The sequence below is a fragment of the Oryctolagus cuniculus genome, unplaced genomic scaffold (assembly GCF_964237555.1).
Source record: "Oryctolagus cuniculus unplaced genomic scaffold, mOryCun1.1 SCAFFOLD_85, whole genome shotgun sequence".
Taxonomy (NCBI): domain Eukaryota; kingdom Metazoa; phylum Chordata; class Mammalia; order Lagomorpha; family Leporidae; genus Oryctolagus; species Oryctolagus cuniculus.
The window spans coordinates 327,363-353,174 of record NW_027208229.1 but is presented as its reverse complement, the minus strand read 5'-3'; the positions used below and the strand labels follow the sequence as shown (position 1 = coordinate 353,174).

General features: G+C 40.8%; 1 protein-coding gene across 1 annotated transcript; it reads left to right on the top strand.

The window, feature by feature from the left end:
• The first annotated feature begins 6,215 nt into the window (after window positions 1-6,215).
• On the top strand, window positions 6,216-7,166 carry ORYCUNV1R1525 (vomeronasal 1 receptor oryCunV1R1525). The gene is given in 1 exon segment (NM_001167214.1): window positions 6,216-7,166. A coding segment is annotated over 1 exon segment (951 nt).
• Window positions 7,167-25,812: the final 18,646 nt, after the last annotated feature.

Sequence of the window (25,812 nt, the reverse complement as noted above, 5' to 3'; positions counted from 1 at the left end):
GAGGCGCCAGATTCTGTCCTGTTGCCCTTCTTCCAGGCCAGCTCTCTGCTGTGGCCAGGGAGTGCAGTGGAGGATGGCCCAAGTACTTGTTCCCTGCATCCCAAGGGAGACCAGGATAAGTACCTGGCTCCTGCCATCGGATCAGCGCGGTGTGCCGGCCGCAGTGCGCCGGCCGCGTTGGCCATTGGAGGGTGAACCAACAGCAAAAGGAAGACCTTTCTCGCTGTTTCTCTCTCTAACTGTCCACTCTTCATGTCAAAAAAAAAAAAAAGAAAGAAATAGTACGACAAAAAATGAAAAGATTACAAATAGGAAACAATATTTGGGATCTATGTAATACCATCAAACAACATTACATATGTGTCTTAGGAATTCCTGTTGAAAAAGATAAACAGAATGGCTTAGATAAATTATTCAGTGAGGTAATATCAGATATATATTCAGAAAATTCCCCCAATTTGAGGAAAGTTATGGACTTCCAGAACAGGATATACATGAAACATCAATAGGCATGACCAGAAGAGATCTTCATCACAACATAGTATACCCAAAATTACAAAAGTAAAACAAAAAAATCAGAAATTGTGCCAGAGAGAAATGGCAGGAAGCCTTTAGCTGATTTCCATTTGACAGATTTTTCATCAGAAATCCTAGGAATAAACAGAGAATGAAAAAATATAGTTCAAGCCCTGCAGGATAAAACTGTCAACCCTGAGTAACATATGCATCACGCAGTGAAGCACTCATTTAAAATGAAAGAGGAAAAAAACTTCAAAATATATAAAATTTGAAATCACCACCTGGAAAGCCTTATAAATGACATGCAAGATCATACTACACACAGAAACAAAAGCAGGCAGAACACATCCTAGTTAAAAGCAAAGATACAAAATGAACAATAGGAATATCTGTAAGAAAACGACAGGACCAAGACATTATGTGTGCCTCTGCACCCACGTGGGAACCTGGAAGAAGCTCTGGGTATTCGGAATTCAGCCTCGCATAGCCCCAGCCATTGTGGCCATTGGGCAGTGAACCCCCAAATGAAAGACATCTCCATTTCTTTCTCTCTCTCCCCCTTCCTCCTGTAACTCTGCCTTTCAAATAAATAATAAATCTTTTAAAATAATTAAGAATCTATTGGCAAGTAATGGAATGCTATCCAGAAATATATAGCTAAAATTTTATCGCTTACAATAATATGGATGGAACTAGAGGTTACTATGTTAAACGAAATAAGCCAGTACAAAAAGATAATTTCCAAATGACTTTACCTGTATCTGTAATCTAGAAATAATTTATCTAAAAACAGCTGATATAATGGTGGCAACAAGATATTGGGGAGAAAGGGATGAGGGGGAAGAGATTATGAACAGGTACCGATCATTGTTACACAGGACTAAGTGCATGTGCTGTTCTGCACAGCAGACTGACAACAGACAACAATATACTATATACTTTTATATAAATAGATTGCTTTCACCATAAAGAAATGGTGTTTCAGGAAAGCATATCCTGACTTCAACAACATACACCTTACCAAAGTATTGAAGCATCACTTGCTATGCCATACATACATGCCATAGTTCAAAAATGGGACAGGTGTTTGGTAAAGATGTCAGCTGGGATTTCTGCAGCCCATGTCAAAATGTCAGGGTTTGAGTTCTCATTCAGTTTGCAATTCTAGCTTCCTGCTGAGAGGCAGTGGGTGGCAGCTCACACAACGCAATCGCTGCTACCCTTGCAAGAGACATGGATTGAGTTCTGGGTCCTGGTTGCAGCACCACTGAGCCTCAGCTGTTACAAGCATTAGGGGGATGATCCAGGAGATGGGATATCTTTATTGGTATCCCTGCCTTTCCAATAAATAAAACACACATTTTTTAAAAAATCATCCAGACTACCCAAAGGCTATGAGAAGTTGAGCAGGTGCATTTCTGGTGCTCACTCAGGTGCCAGCTCTGGAGCATATGTTAAGCCCACAGGTGCCCTGGTGGTCTCGCCTCTGACTGCCCCATCAAAGTATTACAATGAGGAATGTTACCAGCCATATATGTTGTACAGATAAAGGTATAAATACACTTAAAAATAAAAGCATAGAGTGACGGAGAGAAAAAAAAATACCTGTCCAAACTTTGGAAAATAATCAAGATTAGGTTTCCCCTAATTATTGCTGGCAGGTAGCTGCTTGAGTAAAAGCCAGCTCAGCCAGCTGCTGAGACAGGTGCATGAGCAGAGGGAAAATCAGACTTCATGTTTGGCACAGGAGTCACCACCCTTCATGGGTTCCAGTGCTACTGAGTCTGTCGGATCAGCAGCCACAGATCCAGTGAGCCATATCCCTGATCAGCGGAAGTCAGGGAAGAACTGGGTGGTGGATCACACATATCACAGCCTGAGTGAGCCCAGGCTATGGATGGACACATGTTGTTCACAGCATTTATATTAAACCCAGTCTCACTTCTCTGCTTGGTGAACAAGCTGGGTGAGTAACACTGTTTCCAGGGCATGTTACTTTTATCTCTTGAATTGTTGGACAGAAACTATTCTACTCTAAGTGGTTCTCTTCTGAATGAGTTTAATAAAATGAAGCAATACAGAAGTGCTCCAGACCAAACTGTCTGACACCTCTATGTTGGTAGAACAATCAGATCTGAAGCCTTGGGCTCCTCCAATGCCAGGGAATCCTGGATCCCCACACACTGCTCCATCATCACTCAGCCCTCATTTTCCTTGTCCTGAGGGCTGAGGGCATGGATTTCTCAGTGCATCAGCCACAGTGTGCACAGGTCCCAGCCTTGTGCAGAGGCGTGAGCTCTACCTCCTAAAGGGTCTGGACCATCACCAGGCAGGGGCTGTGTTTGTATCACACGTGGGGACACAGCAAGGGTCACTGGAGAATGAAAATGATGAAATGGGTTTCAAATGGAGTTGGTTGCCTTCACCCATACATGTTAGAGGTTTTTATTCCTATTTAGTCTGAGACAGAGCTTGACAATTCAAACTAAGATCAGACATCATGGAATATACAACTAATGCCACTTGCATATGAGGTTCATTGTGCGTGACTGGATGCCAGGACCTGGCTGCACCTCACCCTGTAAGGAGAGGACCCTCAGCCCCAGAGAACTCATGGAGGACATCAGAGTTCTCTCTCCCCATGTCAGGTGCACTTCATAGTGTGGAACTGGTCGGAACTAAGGTGCTCTCAGACCAAAATGGGAGAACGTGGTGTTGTCGACAATGCTGGACCCCTTCTGACCTCACACATGTGTCAGGGAACTCACAGCAAAGTTTGGAGATCAGCTCTCCCCAGATTACTATGCAGGAGGGAATACAGGAACATGCAGAGATAGGTGACAGGTTCCACTGGGGACTCCGTGTTCTGTGGTCCCCAGTGGGATCTGTCCCCTTTCCCCAAACACCACAATGAAATCCACAGAGAGATGAGCTCAGGATGACCTTCCCTTAAAACCCTGCAGGTTCCTCTCAGGTGCATGGATCCTCCCAGCTGTCGTCCTGGGTAAGTGCCTCTTTATTCCACAGATGGGCAGTCAGGGTGGGTGGGTTCCTAGGCAGGGTGTGATGGGGGACCTATTGTGACTGCAGGGAGGTTTGTGGCAGCCTCAGAAGAGCTGGGGCTCCAACAGTCCTCCACAGCTCAGGAGTGTTCTCTGTGCAACACGATGGGGAAATCTTCTCAGGATATTCTCAGTGTGCACTCAGCACAGTGTGGAGACAGCTGGGTGAGTGACTGTGTCTTCAGCCGCTCCTCCTCATCCTCACAGAGACACTGTCAGTGGGTAGCCCTGAATGTATCCAAAATTATCCTTTTACTTTATTTTAATTCTGAGAAAAGAGGAAAAGCTTTTCAGCTCCTTCTGAGAGAATATCTCCAAAGGAAAAATAAAACTTTTCCAACAGTTTTGGAGAATGATCCACCTAAAATATGATTTCCTAAGATGATCCCAACTTTGTGGCTCCATATGTACTGTCGTTTCTTAAAAAACCTCCTGAGAAACATTGAACATATGGAGCCCCTGAATCACAACATACCAATGATGAGAGAAGCTAGCAAATCAGTTTTATACTATTATGAATTCGTCCTTATGAGGTTTAATTTTTTTAAGATATAAACTAAAGGAAAGCCAGCAATGGGAGCTTCAAAGAATTCAGGTAATATTTGAATTAAAAGACAAGTGTATTACGGCAGAACAAAACATTTTGAAACTTTGCATAGTTTTTCCCTAATAAGCATCTCAATGAAAAGTTTAAAGACCCTCTATATACAAGAAATTGTTTTTTAAGAAAATAATATTTCATTTGCTTTCTGATGTTCATATATATATATATATATATCAATTTACAGAAGAGAAATCCTCAAATGTTTCAAATAAGCAAAAACAGAAATTTATAACTTTAATTTCACTGCAATCCTTTAAAGTGTCACATTAAAATATTATTTAATCTAGTAAATGTTATTATTTAAGGCACTGTCAGTGGATTTTGCCTATCAGGTGAAACAGATAGATAGTACACAGGGGAGTTTCATGTTAATACAGGAAAGATTGGGAAGACTGTTCTCTTCATTTGATGGTAGCACAGGACCCTTAACACGCAAAGACAGGTGAATAGTGAGGCACATTTTTCTGCTTCTCCTGTCATATCACAGAATCAAACCTTATCTTGCTAAATGTATGGAGATTATGTCATTTATTTGATCAATTCTTCGAGAAAAAAAATTGTTAACTGTTCAAAATGCTACCATAAAATTTCCATTGTAGAAAACTGGAAAATTTCAAAGGTTTAGACCAAATTCTAATGTGTTCTTGAATTCTTAAATGCAAAACACCAATTTTGTTTAAACCCTTATGCTGCTCCATAGCAACACAGATGGTAAAATACAACACTGTAATTCGCTATGGAAGCAAGTCAGCCTGATATTCATATGATACAGATGTTCAAATATTACTGGGTTTTGAACACTATGATATACCTCATATTTGTAAGATAGGAACCAAAGTAGATGGGAATGCTGCACAGGGGAGGCATCCATTCTAGGTCAGAACCAAGTTCTCCAGCATACACTCAACACTTGGGTCCCAGGCACCCCCTGGCATGTGGAAGACAGGAAGGCTCAGGCCCCTGTGCAGAACCTTCTAGAACCACCTTCTAGAACCACCTTCTTGTTGCAGGCAGAGGAAGTGTCTCATCATCATCTCCATAGAAAGCAATCATCTGTCTGCTTAGACTATGAACATAGTCACTGCGGTTTCCACAGCCAGGAACACAGAGAGAAGGAACCGTGGAACAGAGGGTGTTCAGCATCTGCTACTGTGGTGCTCACGGCCCCCTGCTCCTCTAGGCTGGGACGGAGCTGGAAAGTTAGGAGAGGACGGCACTCTCTCAAGGTGAGCTCATGAGGAAAACCTCACAGGGACAGCCATGGCTGCAGTTTCCACAGAGACCACTGTTCCCTAGGCACAGTGCTTGCTCACCCATTTACCTAAACCCTGCATGCACAGCATCTCTAGTGATACGCTCACCTGTAGTTACAGATGAGATGACTTGGGCTCATGTGTTCAGTGACACTTGAAGGTCACACATTTAGCAAAACTCAGATCAGACATTCAAATTCAGATTCTATACTAATCAACATTTGGTCTCTCTTGAATTAAAAGTGTTTATCTGGAAATAAACAAAAATATCATAGCAGTGAGATAAAACTAAGTGGATGCATAGACATACCATTGATAATTATTGCATGTGTGGTCTGATTGCTGCTTTCTTAAAGTGCTCATTAGAAATCACCAAAAATTACAGTACTCTTATTATGTAATCAGAATTTTATCAGGGTTTGCAGATTCAAGGGGAAACAGGTTGCCCTCAACATTGAAAAAGTAAAAAGAAGGTAACACTCTGCAAGTACCTTTCATATAATGACAATTTTACTGTCCAGGTCCTGTGGGAGCTGAGCAGTGGGATGCAGTATCCAACCACAGCTGGAAGGTGCACAGCTGGAAACAGAATGGCTCCCAGGAGAGGGAGAGAGGAGCTGCAGTAACCCAGGCAGAAGGGGTACATTGGGATTGATCCACATTGATCCACAAGGGGGTACCTGTGGTTCTGAATCATAAAGGTATTCATATTTGTGATAAATAACTTTTCTTACTTTTTCCTCATTCTCTAAATGATTTTTCTCCCTCCCCAAAAAGATGAGTACAAACAATATACTTTTTAATTTTATTGCCATAAGAAATGCCTTTTTCTCTGAAGTCAGCATTGGGATCACAGCCAACGCCTTCCTTCTTCTCTTCCATGTCCTCTGGTTCTTTCTCAAGCACAGGCCCAGGCCCACTGACCTGGCCATTGGGCACCTGGCCCTCATCCACCTGGTGATGCTGATCACTGTGGGGGTCATAGCTGCTGACATTTTTGAGAATCCGCAGTTATGGGAGGACATCACATGTAAAGCTGTCAACTACTTGTACCAGGTGATGAGGGGCCTCTCCCTGGGCACCACCTGCCTGCTGAGCATCCTCCAGGCCATCACCCTCAGCCCCAGGAGCTCCTGTTTGGCAAAGTTCAAGCACACAGCATCACACCACATCATTTGTGGGTTTCTCTTCCTGTGGGTCTTCAATTTCTTCATCAGTGCTCGCTTCTTCATATCCACTACTGCCACCACAAATCGTACATCCAACAGTCTTATGTTTGTTACTAAGTCCTGTTCTCTTAGGCCCCTGACCTACTTACCCCGGTATACTTTTTATGTAACTGCTATCTTCAGGGATGTCTCCCTGCTAGGGCTCATGGCCATCTCAAGTGGGTACATAGTGACTCTCCTGTGCAGGCACAAGAGGCGGTCCCAGCACCTTCACAGCACCAGCCTCTCTCCAAGAGCCTCCCCAGAGCACAGGGCCACCCAGACCATTCTGCTGCTCATGAGTGTCTTTGTGCTCCTGTACTTGTTGGACTGCATCGTGTTCTCATTCTCAGGGATGTGGTGGAAAATTGACCCAGGTCACCTCTGTCTCCTGATGTTGGTGGGCAATGGTTATGCCACCATTGGACCTCTGGTGCTCATCAGTAGTGAAAAACGAATGATCCAGCTTTTCAAATCCATATGGGAGAAGGAAAGTAAGTGTTTACTTGTTCAGGAATAAATAACATGTCTCTTCATGAGCAAATACTTTGACTTGAAAGTGCTTAATGATCTCCTATAGAATGTGTTCTCTGGGTTTATTGAAATGTATGAAAATAGGGAGCTCCAAGATGTTGGAATATGGGGAAGCCACATTGATGTTATCCACATAAAAATTCCAGAAAAACCAAGGAAGGACGGCATTCTCAGGGGACGGGGAAGGTTCAGTGGAGAATGGACAAACAGAAACCATGCAGCAGTGAGGAGAACTGAGGAAGTTCCTCACTGGATGCAGGGATGCAGGGCTGGCCTGGGGAGTCTGTGGTGGGCAGGGTGACTACTTAGCTCTGTGAAAGGAGGCCATGTGGATCTTCTCCCCTCCCCCAGCAACCTGACAAACTATTTGCTGATAGAGCTAGAGCTGAGCTCAGTCCTCAGTCAGGGAATAGCAGGCAGTGCCACCGCTGCCGGAGGCCAACAGGCTGGGGACAGGGCACCTTCATGGTGGAGACTGGACCCCTACACCCCGTGACTGTGTAGTTCTGGGTATAGGCCACGGAGCTGAGAGCTACAGCTTGGTTCTTGTGCACCTGACTACTCTGTGTATGGAAAAAATGTAATGTACACAAGCAAAACTGACATACTGATATTTTATTATTGCTATAGCTGTTGTCTATATCATTGAGTATCAGTGGTTTTAGTACTTACTACTTCCTTGGTTCTGTATTTAGTAGAGGCATAAGCAGATGATCATAAAATAAACTGAAAGTCTGTCACTGTAAAAGTTCAACGAAAACAAGAAAGGAAGGAGAAGGGAGGGTGTGAGCATGGCAGGAGGGAGGGTAGAGTGGGAAGCAGCATTATGCTCAGGTATCTGTATAAATGGAATCTGTTTACCTCAAATAAATAAAATTGAAAGAGATTCTGAAAAGGATACAGATATTAAATAATGACAAAAGTGGAGTATCCAATAATTCAAACAGAAAATACAGTAGAAAGTCTTAACAACATACCTGGTGAAACAGAAAAAAAAGAATACTGGATCCAGATCAGTATTCTGAAATATCAGACAAAAAATAACAAGAAGAAACTATCAGAAAGACTGAGAATGATGTTTGGCATCTCTGAGATATCATCAAATATTCAAGACTTAGGAGTTCCCAAAAATGGAAAAACAGGAAAATACAATTCTAAAATTCATATGAAAACACAAAAGACCCCAACAGCTAAAACAATCCTAAGCAATAAGAACAGCTGGAGGCATCACAGTAGCAGATTTCAACACATAGTACAGAGCCACTATAGTCAAAATAGTCTGGTATTGGCACAAAAATAGACATGTAGACAAATAGAAAAGAAGAGATACCTCCACTAATCTTTGAACTGAATGACCGCAAACCATTCCTTGGAGGCCAGCACTTTGGCCTAATGGGTAAAGCTGCCACCTTCAGTGCTGGCATACCATATATGCTCCCCATATGTGCACCAGTTCGAGTCCCAGCTGCTCCACTTCCGATCCAGCTTTCTACAATAGCCTGGGAAAGCAGAAGATGGCTCAAGTACTTGGGCACCTGAGAGACCAGGTAGAAGCTCCTGGCTTCAGACTGACTCAGCTCTGGCCACTGCAGCCATCTGGGGAGTGAACCAGCAGATGGAAGTCCTCTCTTTCTCTGTAACTTTGCCTTTCAAACACATAAATTAATGTTTAAAACAAAAACCAAGAAAAAAAAAAAACATCCCCTGGAGAAAGGACAGTCACCTCAATGAATAGTGCTAGGAAAATTGGATTTCTAGATACAGAAGTTTATTTTTGTTAAACATTTTATTTATTTGAGAGTCAGAGTTACAGACAGTGAGAAGGAGAGACAGACAAAGGTCTTCCTTCTGCTGGTTCACTCCCCACATGGCTGCAATGCCTGGAGCTGCACTGAAAGGAAAGCCCAGAGCTTCCTCCAGGTTTCCTATGCAAGCACAGAGGCCCAAACACCTGGACATCTTCCAAAGCTTTCTCAGACCATAGCAGAGAGCTGGATGGAAAGAGGAGTAGCAGGATGAGATCCGGCACCCATATGGGATGCCGGCACCAAAGGCAGAGGATTAACCTACTGTGCTACAGCACCAAGCCCAGACACAGAAATTTAAAACAAGACCCCTACTTCACATCCTAAGTGAAAATCAACTCACAGTTGATAAAGGTTCTAAACTTAAGACTTGAAACTCTGAAAATGCTGGAGAAAAACACAGAGGAAATTTTAAAATTACATGGCCATACACCGAGTTTTTTTTTTTAATAAGCCCCCAGAAGCCCAAGCAATAAATTCTCAGAGACAAATAGGATCACCTAAGCTAAAAACTTCCACACGGCACAGGAAGCAATTGACAAAGAGGCAACATAATTCACAGAGAAAATATTTGCAGAGTATGCATCCAAAAAAGGATTAATATCTGGAATATATAAGCTCAAGAAACTCAAGATCAACAAAGGAAATTAGTTAAGAAGCGGGGTGGGGGGCAACGACATTTATAGGCATCTTCTCACAAGATGAAATGCAAATGGGCAACAGATACCTTAGAAATGCTCAAGATCAGTAGCCATCAAGGAAATACACATTAAACTACCATGAAGTATCCCCTCACCCCAGTTGGAATGAATACAACCTACAATAAAATTAAAGAAATGCCGATGAGAATGGGGAAGAAAAGAAAAGGTATCCTGATACTCTGTAGGTTACAAACTGGTACAACTTTTATGGCAGGCACTGTGATGATTACTCAGAAAACTAAAAATAGATCTGCCATATACCCAGCTATCCCACCCCTGGGAACATACCTACATTATGAAATCAGCATATGAAAAAGTGATTGGCACTCCCATGTTTACAGCACCTCAGTTCACAATAGCTAAGATATGAAATCAGCCTACATGTCCATCAATTAATGACTGGGTAAACACACACACACACACACACACACACACACCCAAGATGGAACATTACTCAGCTAGAAAAAGGAATGGAAGACTAACATTTGCAGGAAAATGTATTCCACTGGACATAGTGATGCTAAGAGAAGTCAGTCAGATCCCAAAAGGCAAGTATCATGTGCATTCTATTATTTCTGATAGTTAATATATATAGGGCCCAAATCTCGAATATGGCGGAATAGGGAAGGACCACACTGATAGTGCGGGGAAAGATAGTTTAATAAAAGTGGAGATCCAGTAGTTTCAGGGAAGAGCTAGGGGGAAAAAACTGCAGAGGAAACTCTTCTGGAACTAGTGGGGCACGGTGGACCTACGAGGAGGGCACGGGCACCCACGGCTCAGGACCCAGCCGCTGAGTCTACACACCAGCACTGGAAAGGGAGGTGAGGCAAAACCTCAGTAGCCTGAGACACTGGCAGGGAAATGGCAGGAAGAGCCTAGGGGGAACGAGGCTTGAAAGAATTTGTCGCCACTCGTCTAGCCCTGCAAAAGATGCTTAAAGATGTGTTGCACACAGAAACACAGAAACACAGCCATCAAAATGAAAGAAGGTAAAGGAAGAAAACCTCACAGCAAAAGACCACAGGAAGCCCAAAGTATATATTAGAAAATATCTTTGGGAAAATGGCAGGGCAAAGTTACTACTTACCAATAGTCACATTGAACGTTAATGGCCTGAACTGTCCAGTTAAAAGACACAGATTGGCTGAATGGATTAAGGAACAAAACCCATCTATTTGCTGCTTACAAGAAACACATCTTTCCAACAAAGATGCATGCAGACTGAAAGTAAAAGGCTGGAAAAAGATATTCCATGCCAACAGAAATGAAAAAAAAGAATGGGCATTGCCATCTTAATATCAAACAAAATAAACTTTAACACAAAATCGGTTAAGAGAGACAAAGAGGGGCACTATATAATGATTAAGGGATCAATTCAACAGGAAGATATAACTATTATCAATGTATATGCACCTAATTACAGGACACTGGTTTATTTAAAAGATATGTTAAGGGACTTAAAGGGAGACTTAGACCCCAACACAATAGTACTAGGGGATGTCAATACTCCACTCTCAGAAATAGACTGATCAACAGGACAGAAGATCAACAAGGCAACACCAGATTTAATCGATAGTCCAAATGGATCTAACAGATATCTGCAAAACTTTCAATCCTACATTTAAAGAATTCACATTCTTCTCAGAAGTACATAGAATCTACTCTAAGATGGACCACACAGTAGGCCATAAAGCAAGTCTCAGCAAATTCAAAAGAATTAGAATCATACCATGCAGCTTCTCAGACCACAGTGGAATGAAGTTGCAAATTAACAACTCAAGACTCCCAAGAGCATATGCAAACACATGGAGACTGAACAACATGCTCCTGAATGAACAATGGGTCAGAGAAGAAATCAAAAGAAAAATCAAAAACTATCTGGAAGTAAATGAGGATAACAAAAACAACACATCAAAACTTAGGGGATATAGCAAAAGCAGTGTTGGGAGGAAAGATTATAGCAATAGGTGCCTACATCAAGAAATTAGAATGGCACCAAATAAATGAGCTGTCAGTGCAGCTCAAGGATCTTGAAAAAGTGCAGCAAATCAGACTCAAAACTAGTAGGAGAAGAGAAATAATTAAAATCACAGAATGAATCAACAGTATTGAATCCAAAAAAAAAAACATGAAAAAAGATCAAAGAGCTGGTTCTTTGAAAATTAAACAAAATTGACACCCCATTTTCCCACCTGACTAAAAAAGAAGGGAAAGACTCAAATCAATAAAATTAGAGAAGAAAAGGTAAATGAGACAAAGGACACCACAGAAATAAAAAGAATCATCAGAAATTACTACAGGGACTTGTATGCCAGCAAACAGGGAAACCTATCAGAAATGGAGAGATTCCTGGACACAGGCAACCTACCTAAATTGTACCAGGAAGACATAGAAAACCTAAGCAGACCCATAACTGAGCAAGAAATTGATACTATAATAAAGGCCCTCAAAACAAGGAAAAGCCCGGGACCAGATGGATTCACTGCTGAATTCTACCAGACATTGAAAGAAGAACTAACTGCAAATCTTCTCAAACTATTCAGAACAATCAAAAGAGAGGGAATCCTCCCAAATTCTTTCCATGAAGCCAGCATCACCTTAATTCCTAAGCCAGGAAACAATTCAGCATTGAAAGAGAAATACAGACCAATCTCCCTGATGAACATAGACACAAAAATCCTCAATAAAATACTGGCCAATAGAATGCAAAAACACATCAGAAAGATCCTCCACCCAGACCAAGTAGGATTTATCCCTGGTATGCAGGGAAGGTTCAATGTGCGCAAAACAATCAATGTGATACACCACATTAACAGACTGCAGAAGAAAAACCATATGATTATCTCAATAGATGTTGAGAAAGCATTTGATAAAATACAACATTCTTTCATGAGGAAAACTCTAAGCAAATTGGGTATGGAAGGAACATTCCTCAATACAATCAAAGCAATCTATGAAAAACCCACGGTCAACATCCTATTGAATGGGGAAAAGTTGGAAGCATTTCCACTGAGATCTGGTACCAGATAGGGATGCCCACTCTCACCACTGCTATTCAATATAGTTCTGGAAGTTTTAGCCAGAGATATTAGGCAAGAAAAAGAAATTAAGTGGATATGAATTGGGAAGGAAGAAGTCAAACTATCCCTCTTTGCAGATGATATGATTCTCTATTTAGGGGACCCAAAGAACTCTACTAAGAGAATATTGGAACTCATAGAAGAGTTTGGCAAAGTAGCAGGATATAAAATCAATGCACAAAAATCAACAGCCTTTGTATACACAGACAATACCATGGCTGAGGAAGAACTTCTAAGATCAATCCCATTCACCATAGCCACAAAAATAATCAAACACTTTCATATGAACTCCACCAAGGATTTTAAAGATCTCTCCGATGAGAATTACAAAATCTTACAGAAAGAAATAGAAGAGGATACCAAAAAATGGAAAAATCTTCCATGCTCATGGACTGGAAGAATCAATATCATTAAAATGTCCATTCTCCCAAAGCAATTTAGAGATTCAATGAGATACCAATCAAAACACCAAAGACATTTTTGCTAATCTGGAAAAAGTGGTGCTGAAATTCCTACAGAGAAACAGGAGATCTCAAATAGCTAAAGAAATCTTGTACAACAAAAACAAAGCTGGAGGCATCACAATATCAGATTTCAGGACATACTACAGGGCAGTTATAATCAAAACAGCCTGGTATTGGTACAGAAACAGATGGATAGACCAATGGAACAGAATTGAAACACCAGAAATCAATACAAACATCTACAGCCAACAGATTTGATCAAGGATTTAAAACCAATTCCTGGAGCAAGGACAGTCTATTCAATAAATGCTGCTGGGAAAACTGCATTTCCACATGTTGAAGCATTAAGCAAGACCTCTACCTTACACCGTACACAAAAAAATCACTCAACATGGATTAAAGACATAAATCTATGACCTGACACCATCAAATTATAAGAGAACATTGGAGAAACTCTGCAAGATATAGGTACTGGCAAAGACTTCTTGGAAAATAACACAGAAGCACAGGCAGCCAAAGACAAAATTAACATTTGGGATTGCATCATATTGAGCAGTTCCTGTACTGCAAAATAAACAGTCAGGAAAGTGTAGAGCCAACCAACAAAATGGGAAAAAGTATTTGCAAGCCATGCAGCAGATAAAGGATTAATAATAAGAATCTACAAAGAGATTAAGAAACTCTACAACATCAAAACAAACAACCCACTTAAGAGATGGGCCAATGAACTCAATAGACATTTTTTCAAAAGAGGAAATCCAAATGGCCAACAGGCATGTGAAAAAAGGTTCAGGATCACTAGCCATCAGGGAAATGCAAATCAAAACCACAATGAGGTTTCACCTCACCCCGATTAGAATGGCTCACATTCAGAAATCTACCAACAACAGATGCTGGAAAGGATGTGGGGAAAAAGGGACACTAACCCACTGTTGGTGGGAATGCAAATTGGTTAAGCCACTATGGAAGTCAGTCTGGAGATTCCTCAGAAACCTGAATATACCCCTACCATACAACCCAGCCATCCCACTCCTTGGAATTTACCCAAAGGAAATTAAATTGGCAAACAAGCAAGCTGTCTGCACCTTAATGTTTATTGCAGCTCAATTCACAAGAGCTAAGACCTGGAATCAACCTAAATGCCCATCAATAGTAGACTGGATAAATAAATTATGGGATATGTACTCTACAGCATACTATACAGCAGCAAAAAAAAAAATGAAATCCTGCCATTTGCAACAAGATGGAGGAATTTGGAAAACAATATGCTGAGTGAAGTAAGCCAGTCCGAAAGAGACAAATATCGCATATTCTCCCTGATAAGTGACAACTAACTGTGCACCTAAAAGGAAACCTGTTGAATTGAAATGGACACTATGAGAAACAATGACTTGATCAGCCCTTTTCCTGAATGTCAAGGAACAACTTACTACTTTATTCCTTTTAGTATTTTTTTTGTTCTACTGAATACCATTGGTTGTACTCTTTAATTAACACACAATTATTCTTAGGGAGGGAAATTATGGGGGGGAGACTTTGTAATCCATAAGCTGTACTTTGGAAATTTATATTTGTTAAATAAAATTTATGGCCCATAAATGGTGTGGATATTATATCATATGGTATACAGTTATCAATAGTGCTTTACTGAATCATATCATATACATTACAATTTACTCTTATTTCATGTGTTTAAAAGAAATGGGAAGGGGGAATAATAGGACTCTTGGTGTAATAACAAAGCTTTGCTCTTTTTTTAAAATATTACTTTATTAGAGAGAGACAGAGAGAGATGGGGAGACAGAGGTTTACCCTCCACTGGTTCATTTCCCAGATGGCTGCAACAGTTGGAGCTGAGCTGATCCAGAGCCAGAGGCTTCCTCCAGGTCCCCCATATGGCTGCAGGAGCTCAAACATGTGTGATCTCTTCCTCTGCTCCCCCAGGCCAGTAGCAGGGAGTGGGGAATAGCCGGGATTCAAACCATCACCCATATGGGATGCTGGCATTGCAGGCAGAGGCTTAACATACCACACCACAGCGGAAGCCCCTAGTGCACTGTTATTAAGTGGGTGTTGATGTAAGTGTGATCTCACATGCACACAAAATCATTTATATGCTCCTCTGTGCATTTCTGGTTATGTATACTATATTACAATAACTATATATGTGAAGCTTACTTTAGTTAAGCCTGTTTACTTTCATACATGTTGACAAGCAAACAACAGATCATTTAACCTACAACAACAATAGGCAACCCAAATGGTCATATTCAAACCACATACATAATAATTGGAACTTGTACTGAGTTTCAAACTTCAGGAGACAAAAGCTAAGTGAGCAATTGGGATGGACATGGGGACCGAGGAAATGTAGGGTAAAGGATATTACAGGGCCACAGGGAAAATTGTGAAGGTGACTGTAGTTATCCTCACCTGGGCCATAAGCGCTCATCTTTATCATTCGTATGCATTAATTATGTACACTATATCTCTGTCACTCGCACCCCAAGAAAACTCCGAGTAGAACAGAAGGTCCAACTAGACATATAACAGTAAAAAGATGTACGAGTCATCCAGAATACACCAAAAAGAAAATCAGAACCACAAGATTTCATGCATCAATTCTGTCAAATTTAAGAAAAAGGATTTACACCGATTGTATGCATATTGGTCCATTTTCCATCACTAAAACAAAATACCTAAGGCTGGAAGATTTATATAAAGAAAACATGATTATTTAGCTCATGGATTTGCAGGTTCAAGGGCATGGCACCACAAACACCTTGACACTGGTGAGGGCCTCATGGCCGATGGCACCCAGGGGTGTTTAACTGAGAGGAAGACAAAGTGCTAAGACAAGAAGCCACAGAGACCTGAGGGCTCCTCCTGTGCTTTCATCACCACTCACTGTCAAGAGAACTCGCTCCTTAGAGAGGCCATTCCAAGGTCAGCAGCCACAGTGACATCCCCCTTGATTCTACCTCTTGGAAGTCCTATCATAACATCTACAAACTGGGCTGGCTCCACGGCTCACTTGGCTATTACTCCACCTGCGGCACTGGCACCCCGGGTTCTAGTCTCAGTTGGGGTGCCAGATTCTGTTCTGGCCCCAGTTCTTCAGACATTTTCCAAAAAAGCTTCAAATAAGGAAAAGGAATAGTTTCCAGCTCATTCTAAGAGACTGGTAAGTTCCTGATTCCAACAGCTGATACATTTCTAGAGCAAAATCTGAGAGGCAAATATTGTCACCTATATCCTAGCAAACCAAATGCAGCAGCAGCATGTTCAAAGGGAAATACACCATGACCAAGTCGCATTTATTAGAGTAATGCAAAGATGGTTCTACATCCAACACTCAACTGAGGAAACATCTCACAGTAAAAGAATAAAAACACACAGGATTACCTGAAAAGATTCAGAAAAAGTCTTTGACAAATCCAACAGTTTGTATTTAAAAACACTCAACAAATTATTAATAGAAAGGAACTAAACTCATATGACAAGGGACATACATATATTTAAAAAAACACACCACTAACATCAGGCTTTAAAACACTGAAAGATTTCCCTGTGGTATCATGAATACAACAAAGCAATGATGTTTACTCTTGCCACTTCTCTTCCACATTGTACTAAAAGTCTTAAGATATTTTCTACAAGTAAAAGAAACAGAATTCATACAGATTGGGAAGGCCTCACCAGCTGCCTGATCCAATGGGGCTGCCCACACTTGGACTGGGCACCTCCAAACTATGGGCTCAAACAAGTCTCATTCAATTCTAAGAAGCCCCTCTAGGGCATTGTAGTTGTAGTAATGAACAGCTGCAAGTATGCCCGTACCCCAGAGTGCAGGCTGCAGCAGTGTGATGTCATATTGAGAAAGTCATTGTTGGGACCCATCCCACTCCAGAGCACTGAACTCCATCCAAGTATCCATCCTGGGATCCCAAAGATACTCCATCACAGTATTAAGAAATACTGTAGCTTCATATACCCAACTACGCCCAGAAGTAACAGTGACCCCATAACCTTAGCCCAACAAGTATCCTTCACTACATGGGTCAGGTGGTTTGAGATGTCAGTGCAGATTCTACTCCTGGAACCTGATGGTTTTGCAGGTTTGGGAGCTATCCCCTGACAACTCCTACCTCCTCTGAGTGCAGAATGCACCCTCCTCAGACGAGAGCCAACCCCACAGTTGCCCCCTTCCACAGTCCACTGCAGCTTTGATAGAATACTGGGGAATCCTCAAGTATCTCTCAAAGAGTCAAGGTACTTCTAAACAAAACATGCATCAAGGAATCACAAGAGATATTGTTTAAGCAAATGGCAATGGAAACACATATATCACAGTGTATGTTATGGATCTCCAGCACTGCCTAAGGGAAATGTATACTATTAATGGAATAACAAACAGTAGTCCCCAGTTACTTGAGTTTCTAACTTCAAAAAATAAAAAGGATCAACTTAAGAAAATCTTAGGCCTGTGCCGCAGCTCAATAGGCTAATCCTCCACCTGTGGTGCCAGCACACAGAGTTCTAGTCCCGGTCAGGGCACTGGATTCTATCCCGGTCACTCTTCTTCCTGTCCAGCTCTCTGCTGTGGCCCAGGAGTGCAGTGGCAGATTATGGCCCAAGTTCTTGGGCCCTGCACCAGCATGGCAGACCAGGAGAAGCACCTGGCTCCTGGCTTCGGATCAGCATGTTGTCCCGGCCGCAGTGTGCTGGCCACAGCAGCCATTAGGGGGTGAACCAATGGCAAAAGGAAGAACTTTCTCTTTGTCTCTCTCTCTCACTGTCCACTCTGCCTGTCAAAAGAAAAAAAAAAGAAGAAGTTTCTAATCACTGACCAGCCAATTGTGAATACATACTCTCTGAAGTTAGAAAAGCCCAGTCACCAGATTTGAAAAGTATCAAAACATACTTAATGATTAAGTTAGTTTTTTTTAAAGGTACATGTTGTTGATGCACAGTGTATAAATTCAATACTGTAGCCAATGTGTGAAAATCAAATCATGTTATTTGGCATTTCTGACTCCTTAAACATTAAACTTTTAAATTAACAATTAATAGTTTTGTGTGTGTGTGTGTGTGTAGGGTGTGGGGAGAAGGAAGGAGGGAGGGGAGAAAGAATGAAGGCAGAGAGTGACTCCAATTTTAGGAATGGTAGCAAATTTGTAAGAATGATAATTTGAAGTTTGTTCCCAAAATGTGCACATCTTATTTGTAATCTAATTTACATGAAGAGATTATCAAAGTTGTCAGTGTGGATAAGTACTATTTTGTGCTGCTCAGAATTTCACAGACTTTGTGTGATTCCTTAGCAAGCACTGGTATCATACCTTCCTAGATGAAGAAGGGGAAATACAGAATTTAAATACTGAATCATATATGAAAATTTTCTAGCCTTGATATCAATTCATACTCTAAAAGAAAGGAGATACAAAATTCTTATTGGTAAAAGTAACAAAAACATAAAATCACAGGTGTGCTTCTAAATATATGATAATACAATGGCATTTTCAAAAATTCAAGAGAAAATAAAATTGCTAGATTATTTGGGTGCCAAATATTATTGAAACCAACACATAGCTCTTCGCATGAGAAATTACGGAAGAGCACATATGGGACCCCAGTAGTTTGCAGAAACAAAGAAAAGCATCAAAGAGACTGGCAAGCTGATGCACATTGCAGAACCCAGGAAGATTGGGAAAAGGCAGAGAGCACAGCCCAATGTTCCTCGGGGAAGGATGAGAGCAGAGGAGCTGCCGTCAGCATTCCAGCCTACAGGACGGCAGTCACACAACAAGGCATTGGGATTGTTAGAACTAGCATCTGAGACAAGGCAAAGATGCCCATCATCATCCTTCTACATGGTACTGGAGGCCCTTGCCAGAGAAATTATGAAAAAATAAATGAAAGGCAGAAAACTGGAAGCAGTAAGTGAAATTAGCTGTTCGCAGACAACATGACTGCATAAGCAGTCTAATTCAGGAAAGCTATAGTATGAAATTCAAACCTAATTCATTTCTTTACACTAAAAACAAACTATAGGCAAAGTTAATGACTACAACAATATCCCTTGCAATAGCATTAAATTAAATTAAATTAAATTAAATTAAATTAAATTAATAGGAAGAAATTTAACCAGGGGCAAGAAAGATGTTGACCCTGAAAAGCATATTACACTAATGGAAGTAATGAAGGCAGACACACATAAATGAAAGTCATTCCATATACATCAATTGGAAAACTTGATATTGCTAAAATGTGAATACTACTGAAATTAATCAACAGATCAATGCAACCCCTATAAAGATATCAATGGCATTTTATAGAAACATATAAAAATAACCCTTAAACCTATATAGAACCCTAGAAGATCCTGAAAAGCCAATGCACAGTACTAAAAGAAAAAAAAGTTGACAACATTACACTTATTTACTTCAGAATATGTTATAGGGAGCAAGCATTGGGTGTGGTGGTTAAGACACCACAAAATGCCACATTCCATGTTACACTTTTTGAGTTCAAGTCCCAACTCTGCATCAGATTCTGGTTTCCTAATAATGCCCAGTCTGGAAGGCCACAGGTAGTGGCTCAAGTAATTGTGTCCTTGCAGCCTATATGGGAAACCATAGGCATTTGAGGTGTGAACAAGTGGATGGAACTGTCAGGCAGTCTCTCTCTCTCTCTCTCTCTCTCCCTCTCCCTCTCCCTCACTCTCTCCCTTACCCTGCCCCTCTCTCACTAACTCCCACTCCCATTCTTTCTCCCTTTTAAAATAAAATTTAAAATCAACTTCATTTTATTTTTTTCAAAAAATCTAACAAAGGATGAATATTCACAACATATCAGAAACTTTAAAAATTCAACAAAAAATATGGCCGGCGCCGTGGCTCACTAGGCTAATCCTCTGCCTAGCGGCGCCGGCACACCGGGTTCTAGTCCCGGTCGGGGTGCCGGATTCTGTCCCGGTTGCCCCTCTTCCAGGCCAGCCCTCTGCTGTGGCCAGGGAGTGCAGTGGAGGATGGCCCAGGTGCTTGGGCCCTGCACCCCATGGGAGACCAGGAAAAGCACCTGGCTCCTGGCTCCTGCCATCGGATCAGCGCGGTGCGCCGGCCGCAGCGCGCCGGCCGCGGCGGCCATTGGAGGGTGAACCAACGGCAAAGGAAGACCTTTCTCTCTGTCTCTCTCTCTCACTGTCCACTCTGCCTGTCAAAAAATAAAAAAAAAATAAAAATAAAAATTCAACAAAAAATAACTAATCCATTTAAAAACTGGGAAAATGACCTAAATAAACAGTTCTCAAAAGAAAAAAATACCAATGATCAACAAATACATGAAAAAAAAACTCAACATCATTAGCCATCAGGAAAATGCAAATCAAAACCATGATGAGATATCTCACTTGTCAGAATGGCTAAAATCCAAAAGACAGAGAGCTAGAAAAGCTAGCAAGAATGTAGAGAAATGAGTAACTCTTATACACTGTTGGTAGAAGCTAAATTAGCCACTTGGGAAAGCAGTACGGAGATTTCTTAGAAAGCTAGCAATAGACTTATCATACGATACAGCAATCTCACTTTTTGGTACATACCTGAAAGACATGAGCACATTTTACCTAAGAGATGCATGCACCACCATGATTACAGCATGGCTGGTCACAAGGGCCAAAATATGCAATGAACCAAGGTGTCCATCATCAGATGAATGGATAAAGAAAATGTGATACATACACACAATGGAGTATTATTCAGTAATGTAAAAGAATGAAATCCTACCATTTGCAACAAAAGACATGCAACTGGAAAACATCAGGTTGAGATAAGCCAGACACACAAAATAAAGAGGAACACCACATATTCTCCCGTATAATTCTAAGCTAAAATCAAAAATACAAAAAAGGATGATATGCCTGTGTGTGTCAGCATTGCTGCAAATATACTTTTGTCAATCTTTGTGGTATACCTTTGTGAAACCAATGGTTAAGAATGTTATATTACTATAGTTTTAATTATCTGTGATCATTAAACTTTAAAATTAAATGGAAAATCTCTGCAAGATGGCGTAATAGGGAGGGGGCACACCGATGGTCCAGGAAGGGAGGGTTCAAAGAGGGGTGAGAATTTGTAATTTTGGGGAAAGGGAAGCGCTTCTGAAACAGGGGAGACAGGGTGGACCTGTGAGGAGGTCGCGGACGCCTGAGGAGCAGGACACCAGCAGAAGTGCCTACGCAGCAGCGCTGGAAGCCAAGGTGAGACAGGGCACTCGCCCAGCACTGATGTAACAGCCACCGCTGCCCCTCCCCCAACCCACCCTGGGATGGACACTGAGACAAGCACGACTGAGTGGGGGAGAAAATAGAAAACGGAAGAGAGTGAGTGGCACCTGTGGAAACAGTGAGCGATTCAGGGGGACTAATAGAGGGTCTAAACAGGCCAGGATCCCTACCCCAAATCGGAGCTGCAGTGGGCAGGAAGCAGCCATCTTGTTTGTTTACATTCGGGCTTAAAGGAGAACTGCCTCTGCCTTGGCACTAACCTTCGGAGGCAGAGCCCAAAGGTGGAGTGTAAGGACAGGACACTCCTTGCACAGGGGCGGGCAGCGAGGGAGGGCAGCTCAAAGCCCTGACACCAGTCTACCTGAAAAACCACCTAGACGGAATGCCAAAAAACAAAACAAAAACCCACAATAAGAATATAGAAGAACATATAAACTCGCCAATGGAGCAGGCTAAACCAACCATAACAGAGGCTGAAGAAGAATTTGAAACTATGCCAGAAAAAGAATTCAGAAAATTAATAATCAGAATACTTAGAAATAATGAGAAACAGTGTCGAGAGCTGAACAAAAAACAAGCCCAAGGATTAGAGATCCTAAAGAGAAGCAAGAATGAAATACTGGAATTGAAAAACTCAATTGAGCATGTAAAAAACACCGTGGAATCCCTCGGAAATCGAACAGGTGAAATAGAAGACTGAATATCAGAATTCAAAGACAAACTTCCAGAAATAATACAGTCAGTTCAAACACAGGAAGAAGAAATTAAAAAATTAAAAAATATGGCTGGAGACCTACAAGATTCAATGAAATGGTGTAATGTTCGGATAATAGGAGTCCCTGAGGGGGTGGAAAGAGAGAATGGATTGGAAGGTGTTTTCAATGAAATAATATCAGAAAACTTGAAACAAAGGCAGCTGGATAACAACAGGCAAATTCAACACATAGCCAGGACTCCGAACAGGGTAGACCAGAAGAGAAATTCACCACGACACATTGTGGCAACACTCAGCTCAGTGACACACAAAGAACAAATCCTAAAATGTGCCAGAGAAAAATGACAAATCACATTCAGGGGTAAGTTAATCAGACTCACCCCAGACAACTCATCACAAACACTACAGGCAAAGAGACAATGGCATGATATATTTCAAGTTTTAAAAGACAAACAATGCCAACCTAGAATACTATACCCTGCAAAGCTATCATTTATGAATGAAGGGGAAATAAATATCTTCCATGACAAACAGAAACTGAAAGAATTTGTATCCACGCGTCCAACCCTACAACACTTGCTCAAAGACGTGCTTCACACAGAAATACAAAAACAAGAACTTCACTCCAAAAAAAAAAAAAAGCGAATGTAGAGTAACCTACAAACAAAGTTCAAAATACATAAACAGCTCATTTAGGAAACATGAATGGGAAAAGACAGTACTTAACAGTAATCACTGAATGTGAATGGTGTTAATTCTACTACCAAAAGACATAGACTAGTTAATTGGATCAAGAAAGAGAATCCATCTATATGTTGCCTTCAGGAGACACACATTATCAGCAAAGATGCACGCAGACTGAAAGTGAAAGGATGGAAAAAGATACTCCAAGCTAACAGAAATCAAAAAAGAGCTGGTGTTGCCATCCTGATATCAGACAAAATAGACTTTAACATAAAAACTATTAAAAGAAACAGAGAAGGGCACTACATAATGATTAAAGGATATATCCAACAGGAAGACATTACTATTATAAATGTATACACACCTAATTACAGGGCGCCTGGCTACCTGAAAGAATTACTAAAGGATTTAGAGGGAGATATAGATTCAAATACAATAGAAACAGGGGATTTCAATACCCCACTCTCACCAATGGACAGATCAACCAGTCAGAAATTCAACAAGGTAACAACAGAGTTAATTGATGTTATAGACCAAATAGACCTAATAGATATCTTCAGAACCTTCCACCCCACAGCCACAGAGTTCACGTATTTCTCCCCAGTACATGGAACGTTCTCTAGGATTGACCATATGCTAGGCCATAAAGGGAGCCTCAACAAATTCAAAAAAATTGAAACTATACCATGCAGCTTCTCAGACCATAGAGCAGGGAAACTCAAAATCAACAACCCAAGAATCTACACCATATGCAAATATATGGAGAATGGACAACATGATCCTAAACGATCAATGGGTCATCAAAGAAATTAAAGAGAAATCAAAAGCTTTCTAGAAACAAATGAAAATGATAACACAACCTATCAAAACCCGTGGGACACAGCAAAAGCAGTGCTAAGAGGAAAATTTATAGCAATTGGTGCCTACATCAAGAAGCTGGAAAGGAATCAAACAAATGAACGCTCCATGCACCTCAAGCATTTAGAAAAACAGCAGCAAATCAAGCCCAAATCCAGAAGGAGGAAAGAAATACTAAAGATCAGAGAAGAAATAAACAGAATTGAAACCAAAAAAAAAAAAAAAACAATACAAAAGATCAACAAAACCAGGAGCTGGTTCTTTGAAAAAAGAAACAAAATCGACACACCATTGGCCCAACTAATCAAAAAAAATTAGAGAAGACCCAAATCTGTAAAATCAAAGATAGTAATGGAAATGTAACAACAGACACAACAAAAATAAAAAGAATCATCAGAAACCACTACAAAGAGATGTATGCTAAAAAATTGGGGAAGCTGGAAGAAATGAATAGATTCCTGGACACATACAACCTTCCTAACTGAGCCGTGAAGATATAGAAAATCCAAACAGACCCACAACCATGGAAGAAATTGAATCAGTAATAAACGCACTACTGAAAAAGAAGAGCCCAGGACCGGATGGCTTCACCACCGAATTTTACCAGACATTTAGAGAACAACTAACCTCAGTTCTTCTCAAGTTATTCAAAACAATTGGAAGGGAGGGAATCCTCCCAAATTCTTTCTACGAAGCCATTATCACCTTAATTCCTAAGCCTGGAAAAGACACAACAGAGAAAGAAAACTATAGACCTATCTCCCTGATGAACATAGATGCAAAAATACTCAACAAAATTCTGGCAAACCGAATCCAACTGCACATCAGAAAGATCATTTACCCAGACCAAGTGGGATTTATCCCTGGTATGCAGGGATGGTTCAATATTTGAAAGTCAATCAATGTAATACATCACATTAATAAAACAAGAAACAAAAATCATATGATTATCTCAATATATGCAAAGAAAGCACTTGACAAAATACAACACCCTTTCATGATGAAAACCCTTAGCAAATCGGGATTAGAAAGAACATCCCTCAACACAATTAAGGCAGTCTATGATAAACCAATGGCCAGCATCATATTGAATGGGGTAAAGTTGGAGGCATTTCCATTGAAAACTGGCACCAGACAGGGATGTCCACTCTCATCATTGCTATTCAATATAGTCCTAGAAGTGTTAGCTAGGGCCATCAGGCAAGAAAAAGAAATTAAAGGGTAAAATGGGAAAGGAAGAAGTTAAACTATCCCTATTTGCAGATGACATGATACTATACATAGGGGAACCGATAAACTCCTATAAGAGACTGTTGGAACTCTTGGAAGATGTTGGTAAAGTAGCAGGGTACAAAGTAAATGCTCAGAAATCAACAGCCTTTGTATACGCAGATAATGCCAGGGCCAAGGAAGAATTTCTAAGATCAATTCCATTCATGATAGCCACAAAAGCAATAAAGTACCTTGGAATAAATTTAACCAAGGAGGTCAAAGACCTCTATGATGAAAATTACAAAACACTAAAGAAAGAAATAGAAGACGACACAAAAAAATGGAAAAACCTGCCATGCTCATGGATTGGAAGAATCAACATTATCAAAATGTCTATTCTCCCAAAAGCAATTTACAAGTTCAATGCAATACCAATCAAAATACCGAAGTCATTCTTCAAAGACCTAGAAAAAAAGATGCTGAAATTCATATGGGGAAACAGGAGACCGAGAATAGCTAAAGCAATACTTTACAATAAAATCAAGGCCAGAGGCATCACAATTCCAGACTTCAAGACATACTACAGGGCAGTTATAATCAAAACAGCCTGGTACTGGTAAAAACACAGATGGATAGACCAATGGAACAGAACAGAAACACCGGGGGTCAATCCAAACATCTATAACCAACTCATATTCGACAAAGGACCTAAAACCAACCCCTGGAACAAGGACAGCCTCTTCAACAAATGGTGCTGAGAAAACTGGATGTCCACATGTCGAAGTATGAAGCAAGACCCCTACCTTACACCTTATACAAAAATCCA